The sequence below is a fragment of the Oncorhynchus kisutch genome, linkage group LG29 (assembly GCF_002021735.2).
Source record: "Oncorhynchus kisutch isolate 150728-3 linkage group LG29, Okis_V2, whole genome shotgun sequence".
NCBI classification, from domain to species: Eukaryota; Metazoa; Chordata; class Actinopteri; order Salmoniformes; family Salmonidae; genus Oncorhynchus; species Oncorhynchus kisutch.
Window position 1 is genome coordinate 43843342 of NC_034202.2, and position 14200 is coordinate 43857541.

The 14200-nt window shown below is 39.7% G+C and overlaps 1 protein-coding gene across 1 annotated transcript in view; it reads left to right on the forward strand.

Moving 5' to 3' along the window:
* Positions 1-14200, forward strand: part of LOC109883930 (T-lymphoma invasion and metastasis-inducing protein 1) — a gene marked incomplete at its 5' end in the record, with an annotated part of 85425 nt that overhangs the window by 13937 nt on the left and 57288 nt on the right. Inside the window, 2 exon segments of the mRNA XM_031808830.1 lie at positions 6310-6391; positions 10679-10765. Coding sequence (XP_031664690.1) covers positions 6310-6391; positions 10679-10765 — 169 coding nt within the window.

A 14200-nucleotide genomic window follows, 5' to 3' on the forward strand; every position in this document is an offset into this window, starting at 1 on the left:
GTGAGGTGACCCCTCAATGTTAAGGGGAGACTCTACGACCCCTACAAGTCTGAGGTGACCCCTCAATGTTAAGGGGAGACTCTACGACCCCTACAAGTGTGAGGTGACCCCTCAATGGAAAGGGGAGACTCTACGACCCCTACAAGTGTGAGGTGACCCCTCAATGTTAAGGGGAGACTCTACGACCCCTACAAGTGTGAGGTGACCCCTCAATGGAAAGGGGAGACTCTACGACCCCCACAAGTGTCATAGGACTTGTCTGAAGGTAACCTGTGGAAGATAGATTTGTGTCTACAACAAAAACGGGTTACAAATTTGTAAAAATAAATCGTATTTTTCTTTGTTTTTACTATTTTCTACATTGTAGAATAATAGTGAAGACATCAAAACTATGAAGTAACACATATGGAATCATGTAGTAACCAAAAAAGTGTTAAACACATCAAAATATATTTTATATTTAAAATTTTACATACGCTAAGTTGACTGTGCCTTTAAACAGCTTGGCAAATAAAATTCCATAAAATGATGTCATGGCTTTAGAAGCTTCTGATAGGCTAATTGACATAATTTGAGTCAATTGGAGGTGTACCTGTGGATGTATTTCAAGGCCTACCTTCAAATTCAGTGCCTCTTCGCTTGACGTCATGGGAGCTTCAAAATAAATCTGTCAAAAATTGGATACCTTCACAAGTCTGGTTCATCCTTGGGAGCAATTTCCAAACACGTACCACGTTCATTTATACAAACAATAGTACCATGGGACCCCGCAGCCGTCATACCACTCAGGAAGGAGCCGCGTTCTGTCTCCTAGAGATGAACGTACTTTGGTGTGAAAAGTGCAAATCAATCCCAGAACAACAGCAAAGGACATTGTGAAGATGCTGGCGGGAACAGGTACAAATGTATCTATATTCACAGTCCTATAGCGACATAACCTGAATGGCCGCTTAGCAAGGAAGAAGCCACTGCTCCAAAACCGCCATTAAAAATCCAGACTACAGTCTGCAACTTCACATGGGGACAAAGATCGTGCATTTTGGAGAAATGTCCTCTGGTCTGATGAAACAAAAATAGAGCTGTTTGGCCATAATGACCATCATTATGTTTGGAGGAAAAAGATGGAGGCTTGCAAGCCAAAGAATACCAGCCCAACCGTGAAGCATGGGGGTGGCAGCATCATGTTGTGGGGGTGCTTTAATGCAGGAGGGACTGATGCACTTCACAAAATAGATGGCATCATGAGGAGGAAAATTACGTGGATATATTGAAGCAACATCTCAAGACAGTCAGGAAGTTAAAGCTTGGTCGCAAATGGGTCTTCCAAATGGTCAATGATCCCAAGCATTCTTCCAAAGTTGTTGCAAAATGGCTTAAGAACAGCAAAGTCAAGGTATTGGAGTGGCCATCACAAAGCCCTGACCTCAATCCCATAGAAAATGTGTGGGCAGAACTGAAAAAGCGTGTGCCAGCAAGGAGGTCCACAAACTTAACTCAGTTACACCAGCTCTGTCAGGAGGAATGGGCCAAAATTCACCCAACTTATTGCGGGAAGCTTGTGGAAGGCTACCCGAAACGTTTGACCCAAGTTAAACAATTTAAAGGTCATGCTAACAAATACTAATTGAGTGTATGTAACCTTCTGGCCCAATGGGAATGTGATGAAATAAATAAAAGCTGAAATAAATAATTCTCTCTACTATTATTCTGACATTTCACATTTGTAAAATAAAGTGGTGATCCTAACTGACCTAAGACAGGGAATTTTTATGAGGATTAAATGTCAGGAATTGTGAAAAACTGAGTTTAAATGCATTTAAGTGTATGTAAACTTCCGACTTCAATATTAGGTGTCTCTAATATGGACATATATATGGCAGGAGGTTAGGAAGTGCAGCTGAGTTTCCACCTTATTTTGTGGGCGGTGTGCACATAGCCTGTCTTCTCTTGAAAGCCAGGTCTGCCTACGGCGGCCTTTCTCAATAGCAAGGCTATGCTCAATGAGTCTGTACATAGTCAAAGCTTTCCTTCATTTTTGGGTCAGTCACAGTGGTCAGGTATTCTGCTGCTGTGTACTCTCTGTTTAGGGCCAAAAAGCCTTCTAGTTAATTCTGTTTTTTGTAAATTCTTTCCAATGTGTGAAGTAATTATCTTTTTGTTTTCTCATGATTTGGTTGCGTCTAATTGTGTTGCTGTACTGGGGCTCTGTGGGATGTTTGTGTTTGTGAACAAAGCCCCAGGACTAGCATGCTTAGGGGACTCTTCTATTGTGTGTGTGGCAAGCTTACAAAAAAACAACATTTGAGATGATGTGCTGACTCTGGTGCTAGACGGGGTATGCAGCTGGAGGTTGAATGTTTGAAGCGATACGGACTATAAAAAGTTTGGTAACCACTGCCGTAGGGCAACGATGTCAAGATGGAATTTGTATTTGTAGTCCTGGCAACTGGACCTATTTTGGAGCACCATTATTTTGGTCTTACTGAGATTTACTGTCAGGGCCCAGGTCTGTCAGGGTCCAGGTCTGTTAGGGTCCAGGTCTGTCAGGGCCCAGGTCTGTCAGGGCCCAGGTCTGTCAGGGCCCAGGTCTGTCAGGGTCAAGGTCTGTTAGGGTCCAGGTCTGTCAGGGCCCAGGTCTTGTCAGAATCTGTGAAGAAAATCTAGGTGCTGCTGTAGGCCCTCCTTGGTTGGTGACAGAAGCACCAGATCATCAGCAAACAGCAGACATTTGACTTCGGATTCTAGCAGGGGGGGGCCGGGTGCTGCAGACTTTTCTAGTGCCCTCGCCAATTCGTTGACATATAAGTTGAAGAGGGTGGGGCTTAAGCTGCATCCCTGTCTCACCCCAGGACCCTATGGGAAGAAATGTGTGTGTTTTTTTGTGCCTATTTTAACCGCACACTTGTTGTTTGTGTACATAGATTTTATAATGTCGTATGTTTTACCCCCAACACCACTTTCCATCAGTTTGTATAGCAGACCCTCATGCCAAATTGAGTCGAAGGCTTTTTTGAAATCAACAAAGCATGAGAAGACTTTGCCTTTGTTTTGGTTTGTTTGTTTGTCAATTCGGGTGGCAGAGTAGCCTAGTGGTTAGAGTGTAGAGGCGGCAGAGTAGCCTAGTGGTTAGAGTGTAGAGGTGGCAGAGTAGCCTAGTGGTTAGAGTGTTGGGCCATTAACCGAAAGGTTGGTACAAATTTGGTAAAAATCTATTTGATATTTGCTCAGTACATTGTTTTCACTGAGGAAATGTCTATAATGCAGATGATTTCCATCTCTCTCTTCCTCTGTCTTTCCATCCATCCCTCCCTCATCTCTCTCTCTCTCGCTCACTCTCTTCCTCCATCTCTCCCTATCTCTCTCTATCTTCCTCCATCTCTCTCGCTCCATCCATCTCTCTCTCCATCTCTCTCTCTCCCTACTCCCTCTCTCTCTCTCGCTCACTCTCTTCCTCCATCTCTCCCTATCTCTCTCTATCTTCCTCCATCTCTCTCTCCCTTCTCTCTCTCTCTCTCTCTCCCCATCTCTCTCTCTCTTTCTCTACCCTCTCTCTCTCCCCCTCTCTCTCCCTTCTCTCTCTCTCTCTCTCTCTCTCTCTCTCTTTCTCTCCATCTCTTGCTATCTCTCTCTCTCTCTCTCTCCCTCACACTCTCTGTAATGTGACATTAGTATTTATCCATGGTGACTTAAACACACTAGGCTACTGTTTCAGTCTGTGTATTCATAAACACACTAGGCTACTGTTTCAGTTTGGGTATTCATACACACAGCTGTGTGTTCACATGCGTGCCACTGCTGAGGGCACTAAGAGGTCAAAGGTCAAAGGTAACGTTAACGAAAGCTGCTGGGCAAATACACACACTCTTTGTTTTTGGGGTGTAGGGTTGGGGTGAGGTTAGGGTCGTTAAAAACTGGAATGCTGTGAAGCATGGCCACATCAGAGTCTAGTTGTTCTAGAAAATACTTGATATGGGATTTGAGGTCTCAACATCACCACAAGCAATCTTACCGATTGCCAGTCAGTCTTTCCGACTGTTAAACACTGAAACGCAATCGGTAAGATTGCTTGTGGTGATGTTGAGACGCTGAGACATTTAACAACCATCTATGATCTCTAACACAGATCTGATCTCTAGCACATACAGGGCATTTGTAAAGTATTCACACCCCTTCCCTTTCTCCATATTTTGTAACATTACAGCCTTATTCTGAAATAGATTAAATAAATAAAAAATCTTCATCAATCTACACTTAATTACTACTTAAAATGACAAATGTATAAAAATAATAAAAGCATGAAATAAACGTATTTAGATATTCCGCATTTACATATTGCATATTTAAATTTTACATATTTACATATTACATATTTACATGTTACATATTTACATATTCCGTATTTACATATTCCGTATTTACATATGACATATTTACATATTACGTATTCCAACCCTTCGCTCAGTTGCATCCTGTTTCCATTGACCATCCTTGAGATGTTTCCACCTGTAGTAAATTCAATTGATTGGACATGATTTGGAAAGGCACACACCTGTTTATATAAGTTGACAGTGCATGTCAGAGCAAAAAAACAAGCCGTGAGGTGGTAGGGATTGTCCGTAGAGCTCCAAGACAGGAGACAATCTGTGAAGTCGGGCCTTGGTCAGGGAGGTGTCCAAGAACCGGATGGTCACTCTGACAGAGCTCCAGAGTTCCTCTGTGGAGATGGGAGAACCTTCCAGAAAGACAACCATCTCTGAAGCACTCCACTAATCAGTCATTTATAGTAGAGTGGCCAGACGGAAGCTACTTTGCAGTAAAAGGCACGTAACAGAACGCTTGGCTAAAGTCTCTCAGACCATGAGAAACCAGATTCTCTGGTCTGATGAAACCAATAGTGAATTTTTTGGTCTGAAAGCCAAGCATCACGTCTGGAGGGAACATGACACCATCCTTATGGTGAAGCATGGTGGAGGCAGCATCATGCTGTGGGGATGTTTTTCAGCGACAGGGACTGGGAAACTCGAAGGAAAGATGAACGGAGCAAAGTACAGAGAAATACTTGATGAAAACCTGCTCCAGAGCGCACAGCACCTCAGACTGGGGTGAAGGTTCACCTTCCAACAGGACAACAACCCTAAGCACACAGCCAAGACAACGCAGGAGTGGCTTCGGGACAAGTCTCTGAATGTCCTTGAGTGGCCCAGCCAGAGCCCGGACTTGAACCCGATCGAACATCTCTGGAGAGACCTGAAAATAGCTGTTCAGCAACACAACCCATCTAACCTGACAGAGCTTGAGAGGATCTGCAGAGAAGAATACAGGTGTGCCAAGCTTGTAGCTATATAGACAAAGAAGACTCGAGGCTGTAATCGCTGCCAATGGTGCTTCAACAAAGTACTGAGTAAAGGGTTTGAATACTAATGTTAAATTTATATTTTAGTTTCTTATTTAATAAATGTGCAAAAAAAATAGAAAAGCACTTTTTGCTTTGTCATTATGAGGTTTTGTGTGTAGATTAATGAGGGGGGGAGATCTATTGAATCCATTTTAGAATAAGGCTGTAACGTAACAACATGTGGAAAAGGTCAAGGGGTCTGAATACTTTCCGAATGTTACTGTACATGAGTCCTGTACTATGTAAAGTGGTGCCTTTTGGCAAACTCCAAGTGGAGTTTATGGGGTATTGTGATGTCATTATGGGGTATTGTGATGTCATTATGGGGTATTGTGATGTCATTATGGGGTATTGTGTGTAGATTGATGAGGGGAAAAATCTATTTAATCCATTTTAGAATAAGGCTGTAACGTAACAACATGTGGAAAAGGTCAAGGGGTCTGAATACTTTCCGAATGCTCTGTATAACATGATCTCTAATACAGATCTCTAATACAGATCTCTAACGAGAGCTCTAATACCGATCTCTAATACAGATCTCTAATACAGCTATCTAACGTGATCTCTAATACAGATATCTAACGTGATTTCTAATACAGATCTCTAACGTGATCTCATATACAGATCTCTAATACAGATGGTTTGCTGAACTAACCTAACATGATGTGTAACCTTCACTGACACCCCAATAATTGTGTTGGCTCCCTGAGCTAATGCCTGGGCTTAAACTCAATGGGCCAAAGCAGTTTTTTGAGGAGTACAAATGACCTGCTATACATGTGTCACGGGAAGGATTTGAACCCTGGTCTCCCACGGGAGAAACCAACATCTTGATGGTGAGAGTGAAGTCTCGGGGCAGGACTACATCATGATGTCCAGTTGATGAGACTGATTGTATCCTCCTTTTTCTGCAGCTCCACAAAGAGATTGAAATATGTCCCAAAACCACCAAGCTGATCCGCTTCGACAAAGCTGAGTCCTGCACGTTGGGATACGGTAGGTCTTGCTCAGTTGATTGGTTTAGAAGTTTGTGACTCCCCATAGAAGTTTGTGACTCTCCATCGTTCATTGAAGTTGAGTGAAGCTCATTTCTTCCTGATGTAGCCAGCCACTCCACTAACACACAGCAGATGAAGCCCTTCCCACAGTTAGATATAGACTGACTACCACTACATACTGTAGATATATACTGTACACTAATATTCAATCAACATCCATTCTCTCTCTCTCTCTCTCTCTCTCACACACACACACACACACACACACACACACACACACACACACACACACACACACACACACACACACACACACACACACACACACACACACACACACACACACACACACACACACACACGAAACGGCAACAGAGAACCATCATATTTGTGTATTGAAAAATGAATTTATAAAGATAGTGTTAGAGAGGGGAGAGAAACTGTTATCCATCAATAATGATAAGCCTTCAGATATAGACAACCTAGATGGTAAACTATTGAGAATGGTAGCAGACCGTATTATAGACGACCTAGATGGTAAACTATTGAGAATGGTAGCAGACTGTATTACCACCAGGTATAGACAACCTAGATGGTCAACTATTGAGAATGGTAGCAGACCGTATTATAGACGACCAAGATGGTAAACTATTGAGAATGGTAGCAGACTGTATTACCAGCAGGTATAGACAACCTAGATGAGAAACTATAGAGAATGGTAGCAGACTGTATAGCCACCAGATATAGACAACCTAGATGGGAAACTATAGACAACCTAGATGGTAAACTATAAACAACCTAGATGGGAAACTATAGACAACATAGATGGTAAACTATAGACAACCTAGATGGGAAACTATAGATGGTAAACTATAGACAACCTAGAGGGTAAATTATAGACAACCTAGAGGGTAAACTATAGACAACCTAGATGGTAAACTATAGACAACCTAGATGGGAAACTATAGACAACATAGATGGTAAACTATAGACAACCTAGAGGGTAAACTATAGACAACCTAGATGGTAATACAGATACCTAATGTATTATTCAGAAAGGTAGCAGACTGTATAGCCACCCGTATTTGCCATGCCTTTAACCAAAGCCTAAAGGTGTGTGTGTCCACAGTTGTGGAAGGAAGCTAAAGTAATTTCACTACCTAAACATAGTAAAGCACCCTTTTTACTGGCTCTAACAGCCGACCAATCAGCTTGCGGCCTGATCTTCGTAAACTGATTTTGTTTGAACAAATAAAATGCTATTTTTCAGAGAACAAGTTAACTACTGACTTTCAGCATGCATATAGAGAAGGTCACTCAACATGTACTGCACTGACTCAGATGACTGATGATTGGCTAAAATAAATTGATAATGAGATGATATTGTTAGATTTCAGTGCAGCCTTTTGATGTTATTGATCATAAACTGTTATTGAAGAAACTCACTTGCTTTGGCTTTACATCACCTGCCATCACATGGTTGGAGAGTTAATTAGCCAATAGAACCCAGAGAATGTTCTTTACGGGAAGCATCTCTAACATCAGATACGTCCCTCAGGGCAGTTGCCTTGGGCCGTTACTCTCTATTTTGACTAATGATTTGCCACGGGTGCTACAAGAAGAAGCTAAAATGACTATGTATTCTGATCATTGCTCTACTCTACACATCAGCACCTACAGCCAGTGAGCTCACTGAGACTCTTAGTAAGGTGTTACAGTCAGTGTCAGAATGGATCATTAACAATAATAAATACATTAAAAAAAGCATTGTGTTTTGGTTCAAAACATTCTCTTAGACCTAAACCTCAAACTGGAGTTGTGTAGAAAAGGACCATTGAACAAGTTAAAGAAGCTGAACTCCTAGGAGTAACACTGAATGGTCAGCTCTCATGGTCAAGTCACAATGACAACGTTTTTGTGAAGATGGTGTGACCATGTGACCATTGAACATTCTCTGGGTTCTATTGGCTAATTAACTCTCTCCAACCATGTGATGGCAGGTGATGTAAACATGGTCAGGTTGAAGCTGAACTCCTAGTAGTAACACTGAATGGTCAGCTCTCATGGTCAAGGAATACTGACAACATCGTGAAGACTGGGAGAGGTACTGTATGTCTTTTATAAAAAGATGCTCGGTGTTTTTGACACAAAGATCAACTGTACTAGTTATTCAGACTCTGGTCTTCTCCCTTCTTGATTACTGTCTGGTAATACGGTCAAGTGCAGCAAAGGAAGTCCTAGCAACGTTGCAGCTCAAAACGGAGCAGCACGCCTCGCCCTTAACTACACACACAGAACTGACAGCAACAACATGCACGATAGTCTTTCCTGGTTGAGGGTTGAGGAGAAAAGAGACTACTTATCATCTAATCTTTTTAAGAAACATTTGTGTCTTGAAAATTCTTAATCACTTGTATAATCTATTTGCAAACAGTTTAAGCAGACATAAATACCCCCACCAGGCATGCCATTATGGTTTTCTTCACAGTACTCAAACCAAAAACAGATTTAGACATATGAATATGTCTGTTGGAAAAGCATTCCAGGTGAAGCTGGTTGAGAGAATTCCAAGAGTGTGCAAAGCTGTCATTAAGGCAAAAGGGTGGCTACTTTGAAGAATCTAAAATATACATTTTGATTTGTTTAACACTTGTTTTGGTTACGACATGACTCCATGTGTGTTATTTCATAGTTTTGATGTCTTCACTATTATTCTACAATGTAGAAAATAGTTTTTAAAAAATAAAGAAAAACCCTTGAATGAGTAGAAAGTTTGTCCAAACTTTTGACTGGATCTGTATATATGAATAGTGTGTAAATAGTATTTTTGTTGTCTCTAAATCTTTTATTCGAATGAATGTCCTTGTCTATAACTGTCATGTATTTCTACTTTTTTATGTTTATATTATATTTATATTTATATATATTTATTTATATATATTATATTTATATATATTTATTTATATTTATTTATATTTATATATATTTATATATATATATATTATTTATATATATATATATATATTTATTTATATATATTTATTTATATTTATTTATATTTATATATATATATATTTATTTATATATATTTATTTATATTTATTTATATTTATTTATATTTATATATATATATATGTATTTATTTATATTTATTTATATTTATTTATATTTATATTTATATATATATATATTTATTTATATATATTTATTTATATTTATTTATATTTATTTATATTTATTTATATTTATATATATATATATTTATTTATTTATATTTATTTATATTTATTTATATATATATGTATTTATTTATATTTATATATATATATATTTATATATATTTATTTATATTTATTTATATTTATATATATTTATATATATATATATTTATTTATTTATATTATATTATATATATATTTATTTATTTATATTTATATATATATATATTTATTTATTTATATTTATTTATATTTATATATATATTTATTTATTTATATTTATTTATATTTATATTTATATATATTATATTTATATTATATTTATATTTATATTTATTTATATTTATTTATATTATATTTATATATATTATATTTATATTTATATTTATATATATTATATTTATTTATATTTATATTTATATATATTATATTTATATTTATATTTATATATATATATATTTATTTATTTATATTTATTTATATTTATATTTATATATATATATATTTATATATATTATATTTATATTTATATTTATATATATATATATTTATTTATTTATATTTATTTATATTTATATATATATATATTTATTTATTTATTTATATTTATTTATATATATTATATTTATATTTATATTTATATTTATATATATTATATTTATATTTATATTTATATTATATTTATATTATATTTATATTATATTATATATATTATATTTATATTATATTTATATTTATATTTATATTTATATTTATATTTATATTTATATATATTATATTTATATTATATTTATATTTATATATATTATATTTATATTATATTTATATTTATATTTATATTTATATTTATATATATTATATTTATATTATATTTATATTATATTTATATTTATATTTATATTTATATATATTATATTTATATTATATTTATATTTATATATATATTTATATATATTATATTTATATTATATACCCCAGGAAGAGTAGCTCCTGCATGTGCACTAAGCTATTGGGTATCCAGTAGTATAAATAAAATAAATAATGATAAATGATAAATCTCTCTCCAGGTTTCTCCATAGCAGTAGTAGACGAGGAGGGGACTCAGCAGCTCCATATCACTGAAGTAAAGGCAGGAGGACTGGCTTCTGCTAAAGGTACAAAAACACACACCTGAAAATCGAACCGACAACCCTCCGGTTGAAAGCTTGCTTCTCTAACCTTTGTAGTACACGTCTTAGACGTGCTGCAGACAGGCCCCTTATCTCTCGTACCCATATAAACCCCATTTCTGGACTAAATGCACTTTCAAGGACCTAATCTGGGTTCGGGAAACCAGCCCATAATGCATAGAGCTGACATGATAGTCTACTCTGTCCCCCTGTTGGGAGGAGGCTAGTTCACCGTGAGGTTGTAGCTGGATGTGATCTAATGCATTAGCATTGTAAATGATGCTAGCGGTGGCTAGCTAGAATCTAATGCTTTAGCATTGTAAATGATGCTAACAGTGGCTAGCTGGAAACTAATGTATTAGCATTGTAATTGATGCTAACAGTGGCTAGCTGGAAACTAATGCATTTGCATTGTAAATGATGCTACCAGTGGCTCGCTGGTAACTAATGCATTAGCATTCTAAATTGTGCTAGCAGTGGCTGGCTGGAATCTATCGCTTTGGCGTTATAAATTATGCTAGCAGTGGCTAGCTGGAGGCTCTATGACTTATTCTCCATGGAGAAGTCAGAAATATAGAGACCTTCTGGCAGAGAGACAATACTAAAATACATTCTGAAAATATTTAAGTAGAGCATGCGATGGAGTGAGTGTGTGTGTTCAGGAGAATGAATGGTAATGCACTAGTGGTAGGCCTGAGGGTGTGTGTGTGTGTGTGTGTGTGTGTGTGTGTGTGTGTGTGTGTGTGTGTGTGTGTGTGTGTGTGTGTGTGTGTGTGTGTGTGTGTGTGTGTGTGTGTGTGAGAAGGGCAATTCGAAAGCATGAAAGACCAGAGGGTGTGTTAGGAAACCAGGCCAGCGCTGGACAAATAGCCCCACGTCTCTCTGTGACATCATTACACACACGTAGAGCTAGAGGGGCGATAACCCTCTTTGTCCAACAGAGACTCTCTCTCTACAACTGACATATACACATCTCAGACAACTGGGTCACGCCTTCGGGCCGTGTGTGTGTGTGTGTGTGTTCAGAGCTTGAATGGCAATGGGAAAGGATTAATGGTAGGCTTTGAGGGTGTGTCTGCACTCCAAAGCCTGTTCATTCTCAGCACGGCGCATTACTCCAGCCATAGCACTGCTTCTATCGGAAGGGTTGTGAATTGAGATTGACGTCTGGCCCTATAGGGACGCTCGCTGCTGCAGTAATAACAACGTGTGTATATTCTGTTTTATTCTCCCAGACAGCCATTATAACCTCCCTACCGACTGGCCTGGGTGTCTGTCCTCTTCTATGTAGACATGGCCACTTTCATCCAAAGAAACTTAATGTAGTGCAAACACTTATACGTGAGGGGGCCCCCCAGGGGCGAATTGAACCCACAATCCTGCTGTTGCACCATGGGAGTCTACTTTACTGAGCAAAACAGGATCCTGCATCGGGACAGAGACAAGAGCAGTCAGAAATCCAAGACTGCTTTTCCGAGTTCAATTTGCATAATTTGATTTAATCGATTCTAATTGGCTGGCTATTGGATTGTTAATTACCAATTAGGACTGCGCAGACACGGTTGGTGAAAGGAGGCGGGACTAGAGCCAGTCAATCAAAGGGCTTTGTCCAATACAATACATTCTTCTTTCCTTTGTTCAGGTAACCACCGGTCTATGTGTTAGTGGATAGGAAAATACCAGGTGTCCACCACACTACATACTGCTTACCTTAATCCAACGGTGTTCGGATTAGTGGAAGGAGGGAAGAAAGGAAGCTTCTTTTTCCTTATCTGTCTAGAGCTTGAGTTAATCCTACAGCAGTTGGAAGAAAGGTAGAGAGGGAAAAGGAGAGAGGGAGAGAGGGAAAAGGAGAGAGGGAGAGAGGGAGAGAGGGAGAGAGGGAGAGAGGGAGAGAGGGAAAAGGAGAGAGGGAGAGAGGGAAAAGGAGAGAGGGAGAGAGGGAGAGAGGGAGAGAGGGAAAAGGAGAGAGGGAGAGAGGGAGAGAGGGAAAGGAGAGAGGGAGAGAGGGAAAAGGAGAGAGGGAGAGAGGGAGAGAGGGAAAGGAGAGAGGGAGAGAGGGAGAGAGCGGGAGAGAGGGAAAGAGAAGAGGGAGAGAGGGAAACAGGAGAGAGGGAGAGGGAGGGAGAGGGGAGAGAGGGAAAAGGGAGAGAGGGAGAGAGGGAGAGAGGGAAGGAGAGAGGGAGAGAGGGAAAAGGAGAGAGGGAGAGAGGGCAAGAGGTTGGAGAGAGGGAGAGAGGGAAAAGGAGAGAGGGAGAGAGGGAAAAGGAAGAGGGGAGAGAGGGAACAGGAGAGAGGGAGAGAGGGGACAAAGGAGAGAGGGAGAGAGGGCGAGAGAGGGAGAGAGGGAAAAGGAGAGGGAGAGGAGGGAAAAGGAGAGAGGAGGAGAGAGAGGGAGAGAGGGAGAGAGGGGAGAGAGGGAAAGGAGAGAGGGAGAGAGGGAAAGGAGAGAGGGAGAGAGGGAGAGAGGGAAAGGAGAGAGGGAGAGAGGGAGAGAGGCGAAAAAGGGAGAGAGGGAGAGAGGGAAAGGAGAGAGGAGGAGAGAGGGAGAGAGGGAGAGAGGGAAAAGGAGAGAGGGAGAGAGGGAAAGGAGAGAGGGAGAGAGGGAAAGGAGAGAGGGGAGAGAGGGAAAAGGAGAGAGGGAGAGAGGGAAAAACGAGGAGAGGAGAGAGGGAAAAGGTTGGAGAGAGGGGAGAGAGGGAAAAGGAGAGAGGGAGATGAGGGAAAAGGAGAGAGGGAGTGAGAGGGAAAGGTCGGAGAGAGGGAAAAGGAGAGAGGGAGAGAGGGAAAAGGAGAGAGGGAGAGAGGGAAAAGGAGAGAGGGAGAGAGGGAAAGGTCGGAGAGAGGGAGAGAGGGAAAGATCGAGAGAGGGAGAGGGACGAGAGGGAAAGGTAGGAGAGAGGGAGAGAGGGAAAGATCGGAGAGAGAGAGAGAGGGAAAGATCGGAGAGAGGGAGAGAGGGAAAGGTCGGAGAGAGGGAGAGAGGGAAAGGTCGGAGAGAGGGAGAGAGGGAAAGGTCAGAGAGAGGGAGAGAGGGAAAGATCGGAGAGAGGGAGAGAAGGAAACAAACAATAGTGAAATAAATGTTTTGTTGAATAGATTTCTGTTGTTGTTGTTGATATATAAGTGAAGATATGTGTCAGTTTTGTTTTGCGTGTTCTTTATGTGATGGCCCGTAGGAGTCTGTCTCCTTGAGGAATCTTTGTGGTTAACTGGTCAATGTCTGTCTCAGCCTGGACGGCCTCTACCTCTCCTTGGATGTACTGGAGGGGTTTGGGGACCGTTGGAATTAACCATTCACATACTGTAGGTCTGAGTATGTTGTTGTGTGTTAGCTCAAGTTCTCTCTAAAAGTAGGCGTGTGTGTGTTTGGGTTTATGTGTGTGTGTGTGTGTGTGTGTGTGTGTGTGTGTGTGTGTG